Below are 18863 nucleotides of genomic sequence, written 5' to 3' on the forward strand. Positions count from 1 at the left end.
GAATCTGGGAGGCCCTATCCTTCTGATTACAGATCGAAGAAGTGGCTTCAGGTCCTTGAGAGAGACACTCCTGCCTTCTTGTTGGCGTCAAGTCAGCGACTCCTGGTGACCCTGTGAATGAGTGATGTCCACAAAGTCCTGTCCTGAATAGCCCTAGTCAATTTCTGTAGACTCATGCCTGTGGCTTCCTTTCTGGAGTCAATCCATCTCACATTGGGTCTTCTTTTCCTCCTGCCTTCTACTTTTCCCAGCATTATTGTCTTTTCCAAAGAACCTTTCCTTCTCATGATGTGCCCTAAGTAGGGCAGCCTCAGTTTTATCATTTTTTCCTCAAGCAATAGTTCAGGCCTAATTTGCTCTAGGACCCACTTGTTCATCTTTCTGGCAGTCCAGGGTATTTGTAGAACTCTCCTCCAACACTGTATTTCAAATGAATCAATTTTTTCTTGTCAGACTTCTTCACTGACCAGCTTTTGCATCTATACATGGTAATTGGGAATATGAGAGTGTGGATAATCTTGGCATTAGTCACCAATGACACTTCCTTACACTTGATCTTCCCTAATTCTTTCATTGCTGCACTTCGAACTCTCAGTCTTCTGTTGATTTCTTGGTTACAGTCTCTATTTAAATTGATGACCGAACCAAGGTAAACAAAATATTTCACAATTTCAGTGTCCTCATTGTCTACATTCAAGTTGTATAGTTCTTCTGTAGTCATGATTTTTGTCTTCTTAGTATTCAAATGCAGTCCTCCTTTGGCACTTCTTCTTTCACTTTCCTCAGGAGTCATTTCAAGTCATTGCTGCTTTCTGCCAGTAAGATTGTGTCATCTGCATATCTTAGATTGTTGATATTTCTTGCACCAATTTTCACTCCTCCTTCATCTGAGTCTAGCCCAGTTTTTCATATAGTATGTTCTGCATACAGATTAAACAGAGAGATAAAATGCACCCTTGTCTGACACCTTTCCTGACCAGATTTGGAAATAATCAAACATAAAATCAGTGTTATGGAATGATAACTTATGGTGATAAATACAAATGTTATACCAGTATATTCATGTTTTGGATGTTGGAACATTCTCTAAAGAGAAATTGTATGCAAAACCAAATTATAATTACAAGGCTACTTGGTCAGAATCAAGTTGAGCTTGGGGAGGTAGTATGAATTACCAATCTAATAGGGATCCCCTTGTTTCAAGGACCCAAAGAATAACTGTTGTAGATCGTCTTTGATAGACACTCTGGTTTCTGGCACTGTACGTAAGCTATAGCTAAGGGACCAGATCTGGCCTGCTGCCTGTGTATGTATGGCTCAAAAACTTAGAATGGTTTTTACATGTTTAAATGGTTGGGAGAATTGTTGACGTACAAAAATTATATGAAATTCAAATTTCCTTATCCATAAATAAAGTGGTATTGGAACATAGCCAAGCTCACTCATTTATATATTTTCTGTGGCTGCTTTTGCATTATAACAGCAGAGTTGAATAGTTGAAAAAGAGACCGTATGGTCTACAAAGCCTAAATTATTTCCTGTTTGGCCCTTAACAGAAAAAGTTTGCTGCCTCCTGGTATAGATATATAGTCCTGCTTAAGGACTATATATTAAATAATTAAGAATTATTTAAGTGTCATTTAGAGTACTCTTCATTTGCAAGTTTTATTTGCAGTGTTTAGTTTGTGGTAACAATAGATTATGGCTATTCAGGCAAATCTAATGTTATTTTTTGGGGATGGGCCTCAAACACCACGGTAATATGTCTACATTGCCCTTAAAGAAACAGAAAGTGAGTAACATGTTTATCTCTGAATATCAGCACAACAAAAGTTTTGCATCCTAACCACTATAAATAAAGAATGTCAGTAAATTGAACCTAAGCAGTGTGAAGGCGGAGATCTTTATCTTAATTATCTCTGTATCCACCTCTCTCTTTTCTCCTCTTTCACACACAGTAAATGATAATCAGTAGGTGTCCGGTTGTATTGGTATCTTTGACGCCATGCGCCTTTGGCTGTGCCTTGTTACCTGGGTTGTTGGTCAAGCTTTGGGGCTCCATCAGTCTCGACCCCTGTCAGATATTGCAGAGGAGCTTCCTCACGCTCGGCGTCTGGCCTGTTAGCCAGCCAACGTCCTCATCTTCTGGGGTGTGGTGTACAGCAGAGCACAGAATAATGCCTCATTCAGGTTGTAAGCTGTGCTCTGCATTATTGACTCTCTCTCTTTTTTAAAAATAGATATTATTCACATACCATAAAATCACCCTTTTAAAATATACAATTCACTGTTTTTTAGTATGTTCATAAGGATGCGCAACCATCACCATTATCTTAATTCTTGAACATTTTTATCACTCCACAAAGAAATCTCCTACCTATTAGCAGTCACTCCCCATTCCTCCTTCTACCCCCTGGCAACTACTAATTAACTTTTAGTCTACATGGATTTGACTATTGTGGACATTTCAGATACATAGAATCATACAATATGTGACCTGTTGTGTCTTTTTTTTTTTCACTTAATGCTTTTAATGTTCGTTTATACTATAGAATGTATCACTACTGCATTCTTCTTTTTTTTGGTGAGGAAGATTTGCTCCAAGCTCACATCTGTTGCCAATGTTCCTCGTTTTGCTTGAGGAAGATTGTCCCTGAGCTAACATCTGTGTGAGTCTTCCTCTACTTTATGTGGGATGCCGCCACAGCCTGGCTTGACAAGCAGTACTAGGTCCACGCCTGGGATCTGAAACTGCAAACCCCGGGCCGCAAAGCACAGCACAAGAACTTCACCACTATGCCACAGGGCCAGCTCCTTCCTTCCTTTTTATGGCTGTAAAAATTCCATTGTATAGATAGTCCACATATTATTTATTCATTTATCAGTTGGTGGATATTTGAGTTGTTTCCACCTTTTGGCTATTCTAAATAATACTACTATGAACATTTGTACAAGTTTTTATGTGGACATATATTTTCATTTTTCTTGTGTAAATACCTAGGAATGAAATTGCTTAGTCTTATGTAACTCAGTGTTAACATTTTGAGTAATTGCCAAGGTTTTTTACAAAGCAGCTACACCATTTTATATTCCCATCAACAGTCTGTGTGCATTTCAGTCTCTCCTCATTCTCACCATTGGCTATTACCCTTCTTTTTGATTACAGCTATCTTAATGGGTGTGAAGTAGCATTTCATTGTTGTTTTTATTTGCATTTCCCTAGTGACTAATGATATTGATCATCTTTTTCTTTGCTTATTGGCCATTTGTATATATTCTTTGGCAAAATGTCTATTCAGATCCTGACCTTTTCAGCTTTTGATATAATCACTTTCAAGTCTTCCCTGTGTAATATTTCAAAAATTTCCTTTTCCTCTACATACCTCAGTTTTTTTTTTCTCTACAAAGTATGGTGCTATCACTCAGAGGAAGTATGGTTATTCCAGAGAATGGAAAGCTCATTCTTCCTTTGTGCCTTTGAAGATTTCCCCATTATTTAGTTCCTGGCCATACTGCTTGCTTTATCTTCTTTTTCTATCCTGACAGTGATCTCCTGTGATTTCATTAGACAAACTGGTAAAAGAAAGATGACACTGGTGCAGGATAGGAAAGGGGTAGCCCTCCTAAGAGGGCCACTTGCAAGCAGTCCCGTTTACCTCCTCATTTTTCTCCTGTCTGCCTGTCTAGCCAATTGCCCAAGCTCCAGGGAAATCTTGTCCCTTGTGTTGGTTCTTCTCCCTTGACCTTCGTTATATTCTTTGCTTCTTGGATTGAAAAAAGAACATGAAATTGCTAGGCACTTTATATCATTTTTCATGCCTATTTCATAACCTTTAAGATCAGAATTATCACTACTCCCCTTTTATTGCTGAAGAAACTGGCTCACAGGGGTCACAGAACCATGGCATTTCTCCTGATTAGTTTTTATTATTGAGCAGAGGGGTTATCCAAATCTTCTCTCCTTAGCCTGTTACAGTGGCTCTGGTTTGCCTGAAATGCTTGTATAGGGAGAAGCCTAGACATTTAAGTTAATGCCACGTTATAGAAGGTCTCAAATGCCAAGCGATGGAATTTTTACCCAAAAATAGGAAAACTTGAGTTTGAGAGTGGCTTAATTAAAAATATGTCTACAATCTGGCATGTTTTTTGAACCTACTTACACTCTAAGCATAGAGATGGATAAACTATTGTCCTTGCCCTCAAGGAGCTTCTAGGCCATTTGGAGAGACAGAATCAAGTAATTACTTCCATTTGCATAAATGTGCCACGAAAGTGTGTATAAAATTCTTGAGAGCAGAGGAGAGAGCTACAGAGATCACTGCTTAGCTTAAATTCAGTCATCAGACAATAGTAAACATTTCTGATGTATTTAGGTAGTGTGCATTTTTGGGTGGAATTGAATTGGATTGTGTTTGGTATAAACTTTTCCCTTTATTATATGTATGTATTAGCAAGAATAGTTAACATAATTGTACAACAAAACTACCAATGTAAATAAAAATCGCTTTTATATATTAAGATATTAACTTTCTCTGACAGATATGCCAAGAGTTTAATAGCACCTGGGCATGGGAGATGGAGAAGAAGGGCTATCTTGAAATGAGTGTTGAATGCAAACTAGCACTCTTAAAGGTAATAAATTTATTATTTTTTACAGTCGTTTTAATTAAAAAAATTTCTTTTGACTCCTGGTTAATTGGAAAATAATTGGAAAGTAGAAATTGTTATTCTCAGTGGAAAAGGATAGTGGATTTTCTCTTTTTGTTTTTTGTTGACAAAAGAGTGTATTCTTTAAATTACTATTTTTGATTGTTTTTCAGTACACAAATATATCTAGGTTTAATGATCTCTGCTTGTAGGGACGGTAGTAGAATGGGCAAGCAGTTGCCTCAGATTAATTTTATTCATTGTTTTCAGCCTTCACAGTCATTGCTAACAAATACTGTAAACTGTGGTTAATCTTTTACTGATTTAGTAAATTAGTGACTTGATAATTAGTTTTCTAGATGACTAGGGGCATGCAATTGTGAACTTAATAAAATTCTCATGTAACCAAACCTACTTGATTAAAACAGGTCTTCTCAAAGTAGATTTATTTTTTCAGGTTTGAATTTCCCTTTCTCTTCCCACCCATTTCAGAGTATTGGTCCTAATTATTAGCAAGGTGGCCAGTGTAATGAAGGAAACAAATACTCTTCACAGAAGAGAGACTTCTGGGCTAGATAACATAGGCAAAGGCAAAGAGGCTGTGATCGGAACTTTATGTATAATCTGCCTGGGCAGAGAGGCTCAGGGAAGAAATCTGACTTTCTACCCTAATCATATACAAAAATGTACAACAAAAATTAGTCAGTTCTTCCAATTTAGTCATGTGAATATCTTCTTATTAAGAGAATTCACCCAAGGCAGCTATCCGTGAGACTTCTTCCCTTGAAAACTGAATATGTCTCAGGCTTTCAAAACAGGCAGCCATTTCAAGAACAGTGTTCATCTAAAAGCTTTATGAGAGAAAGAATCATTGAAAATTTTATACCATGAGACAATTTAGGAGACTTTAGTGCAAACAGACTCAGTGCTTTTGAATATAACTTGATTTTTGTCATTGTGTTAAACCTGTAAATTTATGTAATATTAAAATAACTTAAAATTTATCTTTTTAAAATTGGTTATTCTAAACAGATTGTGTAAAAGGGGGAGAGGATGGTGGAAGGTGGATAAACTGCACCTGTTCTTTCTACTCCTGCCCCTGAATCAGCTCTGTGGTTGAGCTTAGCATGTTTACTGTGATGGAGAAACATTTCTGGGATAATTTAAGCCGTGTTATGACTATTTTCCAGTACCTCTGCGAGTGTCAGTTTGATGACAATCTCAAATTCAAGAATATTATCAATGAGGAGGATGCCGACACCATGCGTCTCCAGCCAATTGGCCGAGACAAAGATGGCCTCATGTACTGGTACCAGTTGGATCAAGATCACAATGTCAGAATGTACATAGAAGAACAAGATGATCAAGATGGCTCTTCATGGAAATGCATTGTCAGGTATCTTTTGTTGGAATCTTTTCACGTTTATTTGCGTGTTTCTTAACTTTGTTCTCTTCTCTGCCAGAATATAATCTCTGCAGCTGGAGTGGTGCCTCTTTTTTTGAGGTTGGGGAATTTCCAGGACCTAGCCTAGTGCCCAGCACAATATCCATTATGGGCACTTAGTGAATTATTTGTCAAATAAATAAATATATTTAGCATTGTGGTCCATATCAGATCATATAGCTTGTATTTTAGGAAGCCAGAATCTGACAAATAATAATGTACAGATAATAGGCACAGAAAAATACATTGTTAGACAAAAATACAAGAAACGTATTGTTTAGTTCTTATTTAACTATTGTTTCCTATTAGACATTATATATTCCTAATTATTTTAATTTGGCCAATTCACCTTGCTACTTTAGTAACTTTTACCATAATCCTTTTTTTAAAATCATGATTTCTTATTTATGTTGACAAATACATTTGAACAGAAACATTTAATGTAAACTTGTGAAATACATTTTTTAATCAATAAGTAACACTGAGACTGTTATTCAGAATCTTTGTGTCTCTAATTTTCTGTCTTTACAACTTAATTATTTAGAATTTATTCTATTTATACCTACAGTTTATATTAATTTTGAAAATATCAGTGGATCTATAACTAAAGTAGGGAGAGATAATGGATATATAACCACTGGTTTATGAAAAACTCATTTGACTTTAACTCATTTCTGTTTTCACTCATTTTGGATTTTAGCAGATTTTTGTTAGTGATTATTAAGATTTTGAAGAGAGAAAATCCATAGAAATTTGGAATATCTTTTTGGATCAGAGAAGCTCAACTTTCATCCTTAAGAATAAACGTAAATTGAATGAGCTCATGGGGGATTCTTTCATGTGCTATAAAACTTTACTATAATACGGTTTTCCATGTAGTTAATTTACTAAATGGAGATAAACAAAGTGGTCCTGAAATAAAATTTACTCACCATCTGTATGAATACATGCATCGAATAAGGTTCTATTCGTGATGTTTTACCACCACTTCTACTATTTCCTATACAAATCTTATGTAGTTGTTTAAAAGATATTCTCTCCCACTTTGTAGATGAAGAACGTGTGACAGAGGAAAATAATGGTGATTATTTTGATCAGTCGTATCTGCTTAAAACAATTTCTAAAGTACACTGTTTTAAGTAGATCATATCCTAATGTATGATGTGAGAGAAAGAGCATAGATTTTCAAGTTAACAGCTTGAACTGTCTCCGATATTCTCTTTCCTGCACTTTAAAATGAGGAAGGTAGTACTTGACCAGTAGAGTTGTTGTGAAGAATGTATGAGAAATCATACTAGGACCATACTACATGGTCAATAAAAATTTGTTGCTTTTCTCCCAGCTGGTTTAACTGCCAGCTTTTCTTACATTTCTAACCCCAAAGACTGAAACTTAGTTTCTTCATAGAAGAAATATTTATCAGTAGAAAGGAAAAGATGAAATTCCATTGATGTTGCTTTCACCTGTTCTCATCCTTGACCATTCTCCCAGGTTTTATTTTCTGTGCTTCTGCCTTTCATTTTTTTAAATCTTCTTTTCGTGTATGAAAATCTCTTTATGATAAACATAAAATGGTGTATGTGGCACTTGTTCAGAAGCAAGTGCTTAAATAGAATGCTTGAACACAGTTTTCTCATATTAACAACCACAAATTTCTTTAGAGAACTGATGCCAGGTTATTTTTAACCTTTTTGAAGAATATCTCTGAATATATGTATTCCTATCTGCAAATATGCCAGGCAACTTTTCCCAAATATGTATATTTGGTACCTATAAGAAACCATTGGGTTTATTGACTCTGATGTCAGGTAATTAAAGCCAAATTCTAAACACCTGATTATCACACTAACATTCCCAGAAGTCCTAGCCCATGCAATAAGACAGGAAAAGGAAATAAGAGATATACAGATTGGGAAGGAAGAAATACAGCTGTCCTTGTTTACAAATGACATGATTGTCTATGTAGAGAATCTGAAAGAATGGCTCAACAAAAAAACCTCCTGAAACTAATAAGTGATTATAGCAGGGTTGCAGGATGCAAGGTTTAATACACAGATGTCAGTTGCTTTCCTATATGCCATCAATGAACATGTGTGTTGGAATCTGAAATTAAAACACAATACCATTTACATTAGCTCCTTCAAAATTGAAATACATAGATATAAATTAACAAAATATGAGTAAATCTATATGAGGAAAACTACAAAACTCTGATGAAAGAAATCAAAGAGGAACTAAGTGGAGAGAGATTCCACGTTCATGGATAGGAACACTTAATATTGTCAACATGTCATTTCTTCTCAGCTTAATCTATAGATTCAGTGCAATCCCAATCAAAATCCCAGCAAATTATTTTCTGTCTATTGACCAACTGATTCCAAAATTTATACATGGAGGCAAAAGAACCAGAATAGCCAACACAGCATTGAAGGAGAAGAACAAAGTTGGAGGACTGACACTACCTGACTTCACAACATACTGTAAAGCTACAGTAATTAAGAAAGTGGTATATTGGCGAAAGAATAGACAAATAGATTGATGGACTAGAATAGGGAGCCCTGAAGTAGACCCACATAAATATGGTCAACTGATCTTTGACAAAGCAGCAAAGGCAATATGGTGGGGAAAAAGATAATCTTTACAAATGGTGCTGGAACAACTGGACATCCACATGCAAAAAATTGAATCTAGTCACAGACCTTACAACTTTAGAAAAATTAACTCAAAATGGATCACTGACCTACATGTAAAATGCAAAACTATAAAACTCCAAGAAGGTAACACACAAGAAAATCTAGATGACCTTGTTTTGGTGATAATTTTTGATACAACACCAAAGGCACAATCCATGAAAGAAAGAATTGATAAGCTTAGCTTAATTAAATTTAAAAATTTCTGCTCTGTGAAAGATGCTGTCAATATAATGAAAAGCTAAGCTGCAGACTGGGAGAAAATATTTACAAAAGACATATCTGATAAAGGACTATTATCCAAAATATACAAAAAACTCTTAAAATTTAACAGTAAGAGGGGCCAACTCGGTGGTGTAGTGGTGAAGTTTGCATACTCTGCTTCAGCAGCCTGAGGTTTGCAGGTTCAGATCCTGGACATGGACCTATGCACCACTTATCAAGCCATGCTATGGCAGGCATCCCACATATAAAGTGAAGTTAGCTCAGGGCCAGTCTTCCTCAACAACAACAACAACTACAACAAAACAATAAGAAAACAACCAACCTGATTAAAAAATGGCTTAAAGACTTTAACAGACACCTTGCCAAAGAAGATATACAGATGGCATATGAGCGCATGAAAAAATTCTCCACATCATATGTCATCAGGGAAATGTAAATTAAAACTACCTTAAAATACTGCTACACACCTATTAGAATGGCCAAAATCTAGAACACTGACACCACAAAATTCTGGAGCAATAGGAACTCTCATTCATTGCTGGTGGGAGTGCAAAATGGCACAGCCACTTTGGAAGACAGTTTGGTGGTTTCTTACAGTTAATCATTACCATATGATCCAGCAGTCATACTCTTTGGTATTTGCCCAGAGGATTGAAGACTATCTCCACACAAACTTGCACAAGGATGTTTATGGCAGCTTTATTCATACTTGCCAAAACTTGGAAGCAATCAAGATATCCTTCAGTAGATAAATGGATAAACTGTCGTGCATCCAGACAATGGAATATTATTCAGCACTAAAAAGAAATGAGCTGTCAAACCATGAAAAGACATGAAGGAAGCTTAAATCATATTAATAAGTGAAAGAAGGCAGTCTGAAATGAACTCTATGATTTCAATTATATGACATTCTGAAAAAGGCAGAACTATGGAGATAGTAAAAAGATTAGGGGTTATCAGGGTTTAGAGGGGAGGGAGGGATGAATCAGTGAAGTACAGAGGATTTTTAGGGCAGTGAAACTACTCTGTATAATACCATAATGAGGGATACAAGCCAGTATGTATTTGTCCAAATCCATAGAATGTACAACACCAAGACTGAACTCTAATGTATATGGACTCTGGGTGGTAATTATGTGTCAGAGTAGGTTCAAGATTTCAACAAATATACCTCTTCAGTGGGGATGTTGTTAATGAGGGAAGCTGTGCCTGTTCAGTGGTAGGAAGTATTTCAGAAATCTCTGTACCTTCCTCTCAGTTTTGCTGTGAACCTAAAACTGGTCTAAAAAAAAAAATCTTAAAAAAAAATTAATACCATAACATCATCATAGTCTTAAAACTTCCAAGTAGCAATTTCCATTTGTTGTAAAATTCATAATATAAGTATATATGACATGGATATATGGTAGTTGACTGATATATAAAGAATTATATTTTAAGTTTAAACAACGGGATTTAGTAAGTTACTTAGAAAAGAGTAAAAGTGGTTCAGTTTCACTGAATCACATGAAATTGCCAACATTTGAACATTTTAAGCTACAAAAGTGGCATGTTTTTATGGTTTAACCAAGAATTATAATAGATTTCAAAAACAAAAATATATAAGCTGTAGTCAGTGTCCCACTTCTTCCAATTAATGTTCAAAACAGAATTGCTGTGGAGGGATAGTATTTGTCACCATTATTTTGTCTCTACTTTAGGCCTCAATGAAAGAGGATGAAAGTACAGAAAAATATTTCTTAACATCTGATCAAATAACATGTTATAAATGCTATTAATTTACACTAGGGGGTATGTCTAGAGAATTTCTTGAGGAGTGAAAAAGATAAGCAAAAAATATGAACCCCACAAAGTGATAGTATTTGGTTATTAATGATGAGAAAATTTTTGCAAATCTTAGACCAAACTCTGTTAGCTTATTCTTCAAGATCAGAGAGGGCCTCCTGAAAGTGCTTTTATACCAAGTTGGCTAAGGAGGATAAAGTCTTATGCAGACTGTTAAATAGTTACTTTAAAGAGTATATACATACAGCCAATATTCACATGAAAAAGTGTTTGACATCATTGTTCCTCAGAGAATTCCCGATTTAAACCATAATGAGATACCACTTTACTTCCACTAGAATGAATAAAATGAAATGACTTACATCACCACGTGTTAGCAAGAATGTAGACCCACTGGAATTTTTACACCTTGCTGGTGGGAATGTAAGATGGTATAACCACTTTGGAAGACAGTTTGGCAGTTTCTTCAAATGTTAAACAAACTGTTATCCCATAACCCAGCGATTTCACTCCTAGATGTTTATCTTAGAGAAAGGAAAACACATGTTTACAAAAAGCCTTGTATAGTAATGTTCATAGCATCTTTATTCATAATAGTCCTCATACATGGATTACTACTAAGGAGTAAAAAGAAATGACTATGATGCATGCAACTGTATGAATTTGTCTCAAAAGCATAATGTGAAAGAAGCCAGAAAGTACCTATCATTTGATTCCATTTGTTAAGACGTTCTGGAGTTAACTAAACTGATCTCTAGTTACAATCATCCAAGTTCTGATTCTTTTTGGCTTTGGGTGGAGGAGAGGAATTGAGTAGGATAGGGCAGGAGGGAATTTTCTGTGGTGATGGTAATGTTCTTTATCTTGTTAGAGATGTGGATTACACAGATGTATGCATTTGTCAAAACTGATAAACTGAACACTTAAGATCTTCTTTTTATTTCAAAATATATAAATTATACCTCAATTAAAATATTTTAAGAATTGGTAATGGTTTGACAATCACTTTCTAAAAACTGAATTCTGGAGTCAGCCCAGTTGCATAGTGGTTAAGGTTGTGTGCTCCACTTTGGCAGCCTGGGGTTTCACAGGTTTGGAGCCCAGGTGCAGTGCTACACAATGCTTATTAAGCCACACTGTGGTGGCATCCCACGTAGAGAATAGAGGAAGACTGGCACAGATGTTAGCTCAGGGCCAATTTTCCTCGCCAAACAAAACAAAACTGAATTCTGAATAGTGTGTACAGTTTTCATTGACCAACCAGGTACCTAACCTATACTTGGCATTAGATGATACCTGTGCTTGGCTTTGTTTTTGTTTTGTCTGTTTTGGTTTTTTTTCTCCTTCTCCCCGAAGCCCCCAGTACATAGTTGTATATTCTAGTTGTGAGTGCCTCTGGTTGTGCTATGTGGGGTGCTGCTTCAGCATGGCTGATGAGCGGTGCCATGTCCATGCCCAGGATGCGAACCAGTGAAACCTTGGGCTGCCAAAGTGGAGCGCGTGAACTCAACCACTGAGCCACAGGGCCAGCCCCATTTTTGTTGTTTTTTATTGAATTGGACTATCAGCTCAATTGCTTCTGAAAGGTTTAATCACTATCTCAAATTCTAAACAACCCCTAGACTAGGAAGAAGCATATTCTGCAATAATAAATTAGGATGATATGCTCCATTTCACCAAAGTCTAGATTAACTTTGGGTACAGAAAGGAAAATACAAGAGTTTGTAATCTTTTAAGATATGTTAAGTCAAAATCAGTCAATCTGCCCAAAACTGAGCTTGTAACCTTTCCCACCTCAACGTGTTTGTCCTGTCTCAGTTGAGCAGCCACATCCTTTTCAGTTACTTGGATCCAAAACCTTGGAGGCACATCCTTGACTTTTCTTTTTCTGTCACTTCATGTCCAGTCCGTCAGCAAATCCAATCAGCTGTCTGTGCAAAATATATCCAGTGTGTTTGATCATCCCTCATCCCCTTCATAGCCACATTCTTGTCCAAGCCATCATCACTTTATTTTAATACAGTTAAGTGGTTTTTAGTATATTCACAAAGTTGTGTAATCATCACCACTGTCTGACTCCAGGACATTTTCTGCACCCCATGAAGAAAGCCTGTACCCTGTACATTAGCAGTTATTCACACTTCTCCCTTTGCCTAGCCCATGTCAGCCATCAGTCTACTTTCTGTTTCTTTAATTTGCCTCTTCAAGACATTTCATATACATAGAATCATACAATATGTGGCCCTTGTGTCTGGCTTCTTTCAGATAGCATAATGTTTTCAAGGTTCATCTATGTAGTAAGAATCAATATTTCACTTCTTTTTATGGTTCATAATATTCCCTTTATGGATATACCACATTATTTATCCATTCTGTGCTTGTCTTTGAAAGAGTAATTGGACTTAGCTGTGGGGAACACATTCCAGGTTAAGAAAACAGAAGTGCAAACACCTGACATCCTAAGACAGCAGGATATTTTGGAGAAATACATCTGATTCAATATGCCTGAATGAGGAAATGTTTTAGGGAAAAGAAAGCAGTGGAGGGAGGGAGGGCAAAGCAACTGAATTGTTGTTAGAGTCATAGTCTACTCTAAAAGGTCCTGTAGATAGTGGTAAGAAATTTGGGTATAATTTGAATATATGTATGTTTATAAAAATTCCCTCTGACTAGTTCAAAAGTAGGATCTAAAAAAATTATTTAGAATACTAAATCTAATTGTTAGATCAAAATAGAAATCCAAAGATGGGTAGTTTTCTCTCTTTATATAATAACTACCTTAGGCTTGTGTTTTAACACAGTAGTCAGGTTAAAAGCCTTCTAGAGAGTTCTTTAATAAATTTTTCTGCCAAACTCCTTGGTTGCTTAGAGTAGTAGAAATAATTGACACTATTGACAATAATTGAGCACTATTGGCTCTCTTCTAATGGTTGGAAGTTTTTTTAAAATAGGTATAGTGAAAAGCTTCAATATATTCTTCAGTTCCCAGCATGACTTCAAAGATAACAATATGTTAAAGCACTTATTACATATGAAATTCTCCATGAAATATGAGAAGTAATAACGTTAAGTAGATAGAGCCTTAGGTTAGAAGCAGGTTGGTGTTATGAAGTTAGGAGATAGGAACTTTGCCAAAACTTTATTTAACATCTGTGAGTTTTAATTTTCCTTTTTGTAAAGTGGAGGCAGTACCAGACAGGATCTTGAAAGAGCATCTAATCTAACCTTCTATTATTAAATAAATAAATTCTAAATTGTTCATTTTATTATGTGTTCTCATATGATATTTATAATATATATAAACCTGTGTATTCATTCCCATACACAAAGATAAAACTATTGTCATTTTAATTTCTGAAAGATGTCCATCAGTGGCGATTTTATTACTTTCCTTAGGAGGGCAATTTAATAATACTCAAAGAATCCGATCTTTTATAGATGAAGATATATGACCTGTCCAGGGCCATGTAACCATCTAGTTTAGGGACAAGGATTCTATTTATTCATTATATATATATTTTTTTAAACAATTTTTTTTAAAGATTTTTACTTTTCCTTTTTCTCCCCAAAGCCCCCCGGTGACATAGTTGTCTATTTTAAGTTGTGGGTCCTTCCAGTTGTGGCATGTGGGACGCCGCCTCAGCATGGTTTGATGAGTGGTGCCATGTCGGTGCCCAGGATCCGAACCAGGGAAACCCTGGGCTGCTGAAGCGGAGTGTGCGAACTTAACCGCTCGGCCACGGGGTTGGCCCCTCGTTACATATTTTTTTTAGAGCCTGCTTCATAAGGCAGTGTCCCTGCTCTCAAGCAATAGAGTTTAGCTGGGATGGAGGTGGAAAGGGAAAGGAGGATAGAGAGCGTATGTGGCATAACAGATAGAAAGCAAGTGATTTCAGCTTAATACTAACTACATAGAAGTAGAAGTGCGTGCACCGTGCTTTGAGAACACGGGAAGATCATGGTGCTGATCAGTTAACGTAGTGGTGGGTCTAGAACTAACTTTCCCAACTCACAGTCCAGAGTTTCCTGTGTATCGTCACCATTTCACACAGCTTATCTGAGCAGGACAAATATCCAAGTGAATTTTCTTACTTTTAAGTGGCATTTAAATTGACCATAACACTGGTTTTGTTAGTAAAAATAGAGAATTTATAGAGTAGAATCTTATTTATTGGGGATTTTCTTGAATTTTTAATTCAAATTGAATTCCCTTCCTGCAGTTGTAAATTATAATTGATGAAACAGCATTAGTAACCTAAATTCTTTGGTGTTTGAACTGTGTTATTAGAACTGACTTTTTGCCATAATTACTCAGAAAGATCTGCATCATAATTTTATAACAATATCAAATGTTATTCTCTCTGTAAGTGGAAAAGCATTCTTATATCCAGATGAATCAAGAACTTGAATTATTTGGTTAAAAAAATGCTTCTTCAAGCAAATTTTACATTGATTTTATACTCCTTAGAGGTTGCATAGTACTTTAAAATATTCTCAAACTTTGATTTTTGTTTGTTTGTTCTTACCTTTCTTTTCAGCCAAAGACATTTGCATTGCCATTCTAATTAATAGAGGGAATAGTCTAAGATACCTCTTTGGAGAATAGTGTATTTTAATATGTATTCATTCCTAATACTTAATTTTAAAATTCAAGATTAATTAGGGTTAGCTGTACCAGTGTTTTGGATGTTGTAATGTGTTTTTTTAATTTTAATTTCTAATAGGTGTTATTCTGAAAGCTCTTAGAACAGAAGAAAGATTTTTATGCTGTCTTATTTTTTCCCTTGTTTAGAAATCGAAACGAGTTGGCTGAGACTCTTGCCCTCCTGAAAGCACAAATCGATCCTGTCCTATTGAAAAATTCTAGCCAACAGGACAGCTCTTCCCGGGAAAGTCCCAGCTTGGAGGATGAGGAGAATAAAAAGGAGGAAGAAACACCTAAACAAGGTTTTTTTTGTGTGTTTTGTTTTACTTTGTTTTGTAATTTCTTCTCTCTTCTTCCATTCCTCTTCCCATCTATATAAATTGGAATTCTCTCAACTTGAAAAATTGGAAGCATTCCGGTAAAGGGAGATTGATTTTTCTTTTATTTAATGAAAAAAAAGAAGCAATGGTGGGCTGGCCCCATGGTGAGTGATTGAGTTCGGCACGTTCTGCTTTGGCGGCCCGGGTTCACAGGTTCAGATTCTGGGTGCAGACCTACACCATTGGCCAGCCATGCTGAGGCAGCAACCCACATGCAAAATAGAGAAAGATTGGCACAGATGTTAGCTCTTGGCTAATCTTCCTCAAGCAGAAAAAGAGGAAGAGTTGCAACAGATGTTAGCTCACGGCCAATCTTCCTCACAAAAAGAAAGAGCAGCAGTAGCAAGAAACCATTGAGTACTTTGCTCTTGTATATTAAACATTAAAAAATTTAAATAGGGGCCATCCCGGTGGCACAGTGGTTAAGTGCACACATTCCGCTTTGGTGGCCCACGATTTGCCAGTTTGGATCTTGGGTGCAGACAGGGCACCGCTTGGCAAGCCGTGCTGTGGTAGGCGTCCCACATATAAAGTAGAGGAAGATGGGCATGGATGTTAGCTCAGGACCAGTCTTCCTCAGCAAAAAGAGGAGGATTGGCAGTAGTTAGCTCAAGGCTGATCTTCTAAAAAAAAAAAAAATTTAAATAAAAAATTTTCAGATCATCAAAATATAGTATCTTTTACTAATTTAAGAATGCAAAGATACTTGGCAAACAATTTTCTTATTGTGGTAAAATATACATAACATAAAATTTATTATTTTTAAGTACAATTCTGTGGCATTAAGTACATTTACATTGTTGTACAACCATCACCATCATCCATCTCTAGAGTCATCTTGCTCAACTACAACTCTGTACCCACTAAATACTAACTCAACATTTTCCCCTCCTACTAGCCCCTGGCACTCACCATTCTACTTTCTGTCTCTATGAATTTGACTAACTCTGGGAACCTTATATCTGAGAAATCATACAATATTTGTTCATTTGTGATGGCTTATTTCACTGAGCATAGTGTCTTCAGTGTCCATCCGTGTTGGAGCATATGCCAGAATTTCCTTCCTTCTTAAGGCTGAATAATATCCCATTGTATATATACAACTCGTTTTGTTTATCTGTTCACCTGTCAGTGGACACTTGGGTTTCTTCCAACTTTTGGCTATTGTGAATAATGCTGCTGTGATCGTGGGTGTTCAAATATCTGTTGGAGTCACTACTTGCATTTTTTTTGAGTATATACCCAGAAATGGAATTGCTGGATCATATGGTTGTTCTATTTTTAATTTTTTGAGGATGCAGCATACTGTTTTCCGTAGCTGCTGCACCATTTTACATTCCCACCAGTAATGCATAGGTATTCCACTTTCTTTGCATCCTACCCATTACTTGTTATTTTCTGGTTTTTGTTTTTGTTTTGTTTTATTTTTAATGATAGCCATTCTGATGGATGTGAGATAGTATCTCAGTGTGGTTTTGATTTGCGTTTGCATAATGACCAGTGATATTGAATACCTTTTTATGTATTTATTAGCCATTTGTATGTCTTCTTTGGAAAAATATTTATTCAGGTTTTTTACCCATTTTTTAATTGAGCTTTTTGTTTTGTTTTTTGGTTGTACTTAGCAAACTCTTAAGTCTACACTAATTAACAATTATTAAACCTTATTTCCTAGCTGAGTTTTTTAATTTGGTTGACTAAGCAGATCAAATCCTAACCTTTCTAGAAGGAAAGAAACCAAGTGAAATTTTGTCTGACGTTGTTTTCAGTTAATACTTTTTGTTGATGACATACCTTTTAATGACAAGGGAAGGGATTTACTCTCCTTATCATGCTTTCTTCCTTTGCTTTTAGTTTTCCTCTGCTGTTTCTGTTAGAACCCTAAGGCAGTATGTTCTTACCTCATTTGCTACTTTGAGGAAACCTTCCATAAAGTCATTCCCTAGCTGCAAGCATTGCTTGAAAACAAGTAATTGTGCCTTTTAATGTAGGATATAATGTTCCTACATATTAAGCATTGTTTTTAGGAAAACTCCTGATTATTGTCCTCCTTTGACCAGTGTTTATATGATTTCAAAATCTGTGGTGGTTTTATTCGTAAGCCATATTTCTGATTTGAAAAATTCTTTTCTAAATAATTCAATTTGTAGGTTACTTCAGTAAAGCTTAATAATTTTAAAGTAGTCTGTACCCCCTAATGAATTTCCAGATTTTTTTAGTAGCATTCCCTAAGGATTAGTTGAGTTTAGACTTAATATTGTTTGTTTATTTGGTCATTCGGGTTGGTCATTCATTTGTGTATTTGCTTATTCTCATACACAGTGAAAATCAAGACCATAGAGAATATAAATTGGAAAAAGAGAGCAAGATAATAGTAATTTAAGAGACAATTATTCCTGTTAGGTGAACTTAAATTTGACACTGATCTTGAAGGCAGACTCGTTGTGTAGTTTTAATCAGAAAGAAAAACTAAGCAAACAATTTGCTGAGTAAAGTTCTTCCTAGTGTTTAATTCTAAAATTTCACTGTGGGGCCTTAGAGGAGTGGGGATTTCAACAGTAAGAGCAGCTAACATTTGTTGGGCTTATCCTGTTTCTTTGTAGTCTACCAAATGAGGCTTGTTCATTTTCATTTAATCTTCATAGCAACTCTTTGAGATAACCACTATTGTTGTTTCAGTTTTACAGATGAAGCTATTGAGAAGTTTATAAACTTGCCCCAAGTCATATAGATAATAAAGTGTCAGAGCCTAGATTTGAACCCTGATCCTCATAAAGCCTGTTCTCTTTAACTAGAGTGATCTAGAGCTTACGTCTCAAATTTTAATGTGCATGCTCTTCACCTGGTGATCTTTTTTTAAATCGAAAAGCTGATTCAGTCAGTCTTGTGTGAGTCTGCTGATTTTCCTTTTAACAAGGACCCAGGTGCTGCTGGTGCTGCTGGTCAGAGGACCACACTTTGAGTAGTGGGGTTGTAAGGGCGGTCTCCTAACCTTGGAAACAAATACAGCAAAGACTTTCATACAGCTGTTTCTGAAAATCTCCCTC

The 18863-nt window shown here is 35.9% G+C and overlaps 1 protein-coding gene across 3 annotated transcripts in view; it reads left to right on the forward strand.

Moving 5' to 3' along the window:
* RSF1 (remodeling and spacing factor 1) overlaps positions 1 to 18863 on the forward strand; it is a 146008-nt gene that overhangs the window by 70466 nt on the left and 56679 nt on the right. For 2 of the 3 annotated variants that reach the window (XM_008524529.2, XM_008524530.2), the window contains exons 3-5: positions 4540 to 4632; positions 5838 to 6043; positions 15584 to 15738. In XM_008524529.2, the coding sequence (XP_008522751.2) occupies positions 4540 to 4632; positions 5838 to 6043; positions 15584 to 15738 (454 nt within the window). Of the gene's footprint in view, positions 1 to 4539; positions 4633 to 5837; positions 6044 to 15583; positions 15748 to 18863 lie in introns of those variants that run through there. The other variant, XM_070625791.1, reaches the window with a different exon arrangement.

Source organism: Equus przewalskii, chromosome 6 (genome assembly GCF_037783145.1).
Source record: "Equus przewalskii isolate Varuska chromosome 6, EquPr2, whole genome shotgun sequence".
In the NCBI taxonomy this organism is placed as follows: Eukaryota; Metazoa; Chordata; class Mammalia; order Perissodactyla; family Equidae; genus Equus; species Equus przewalskii.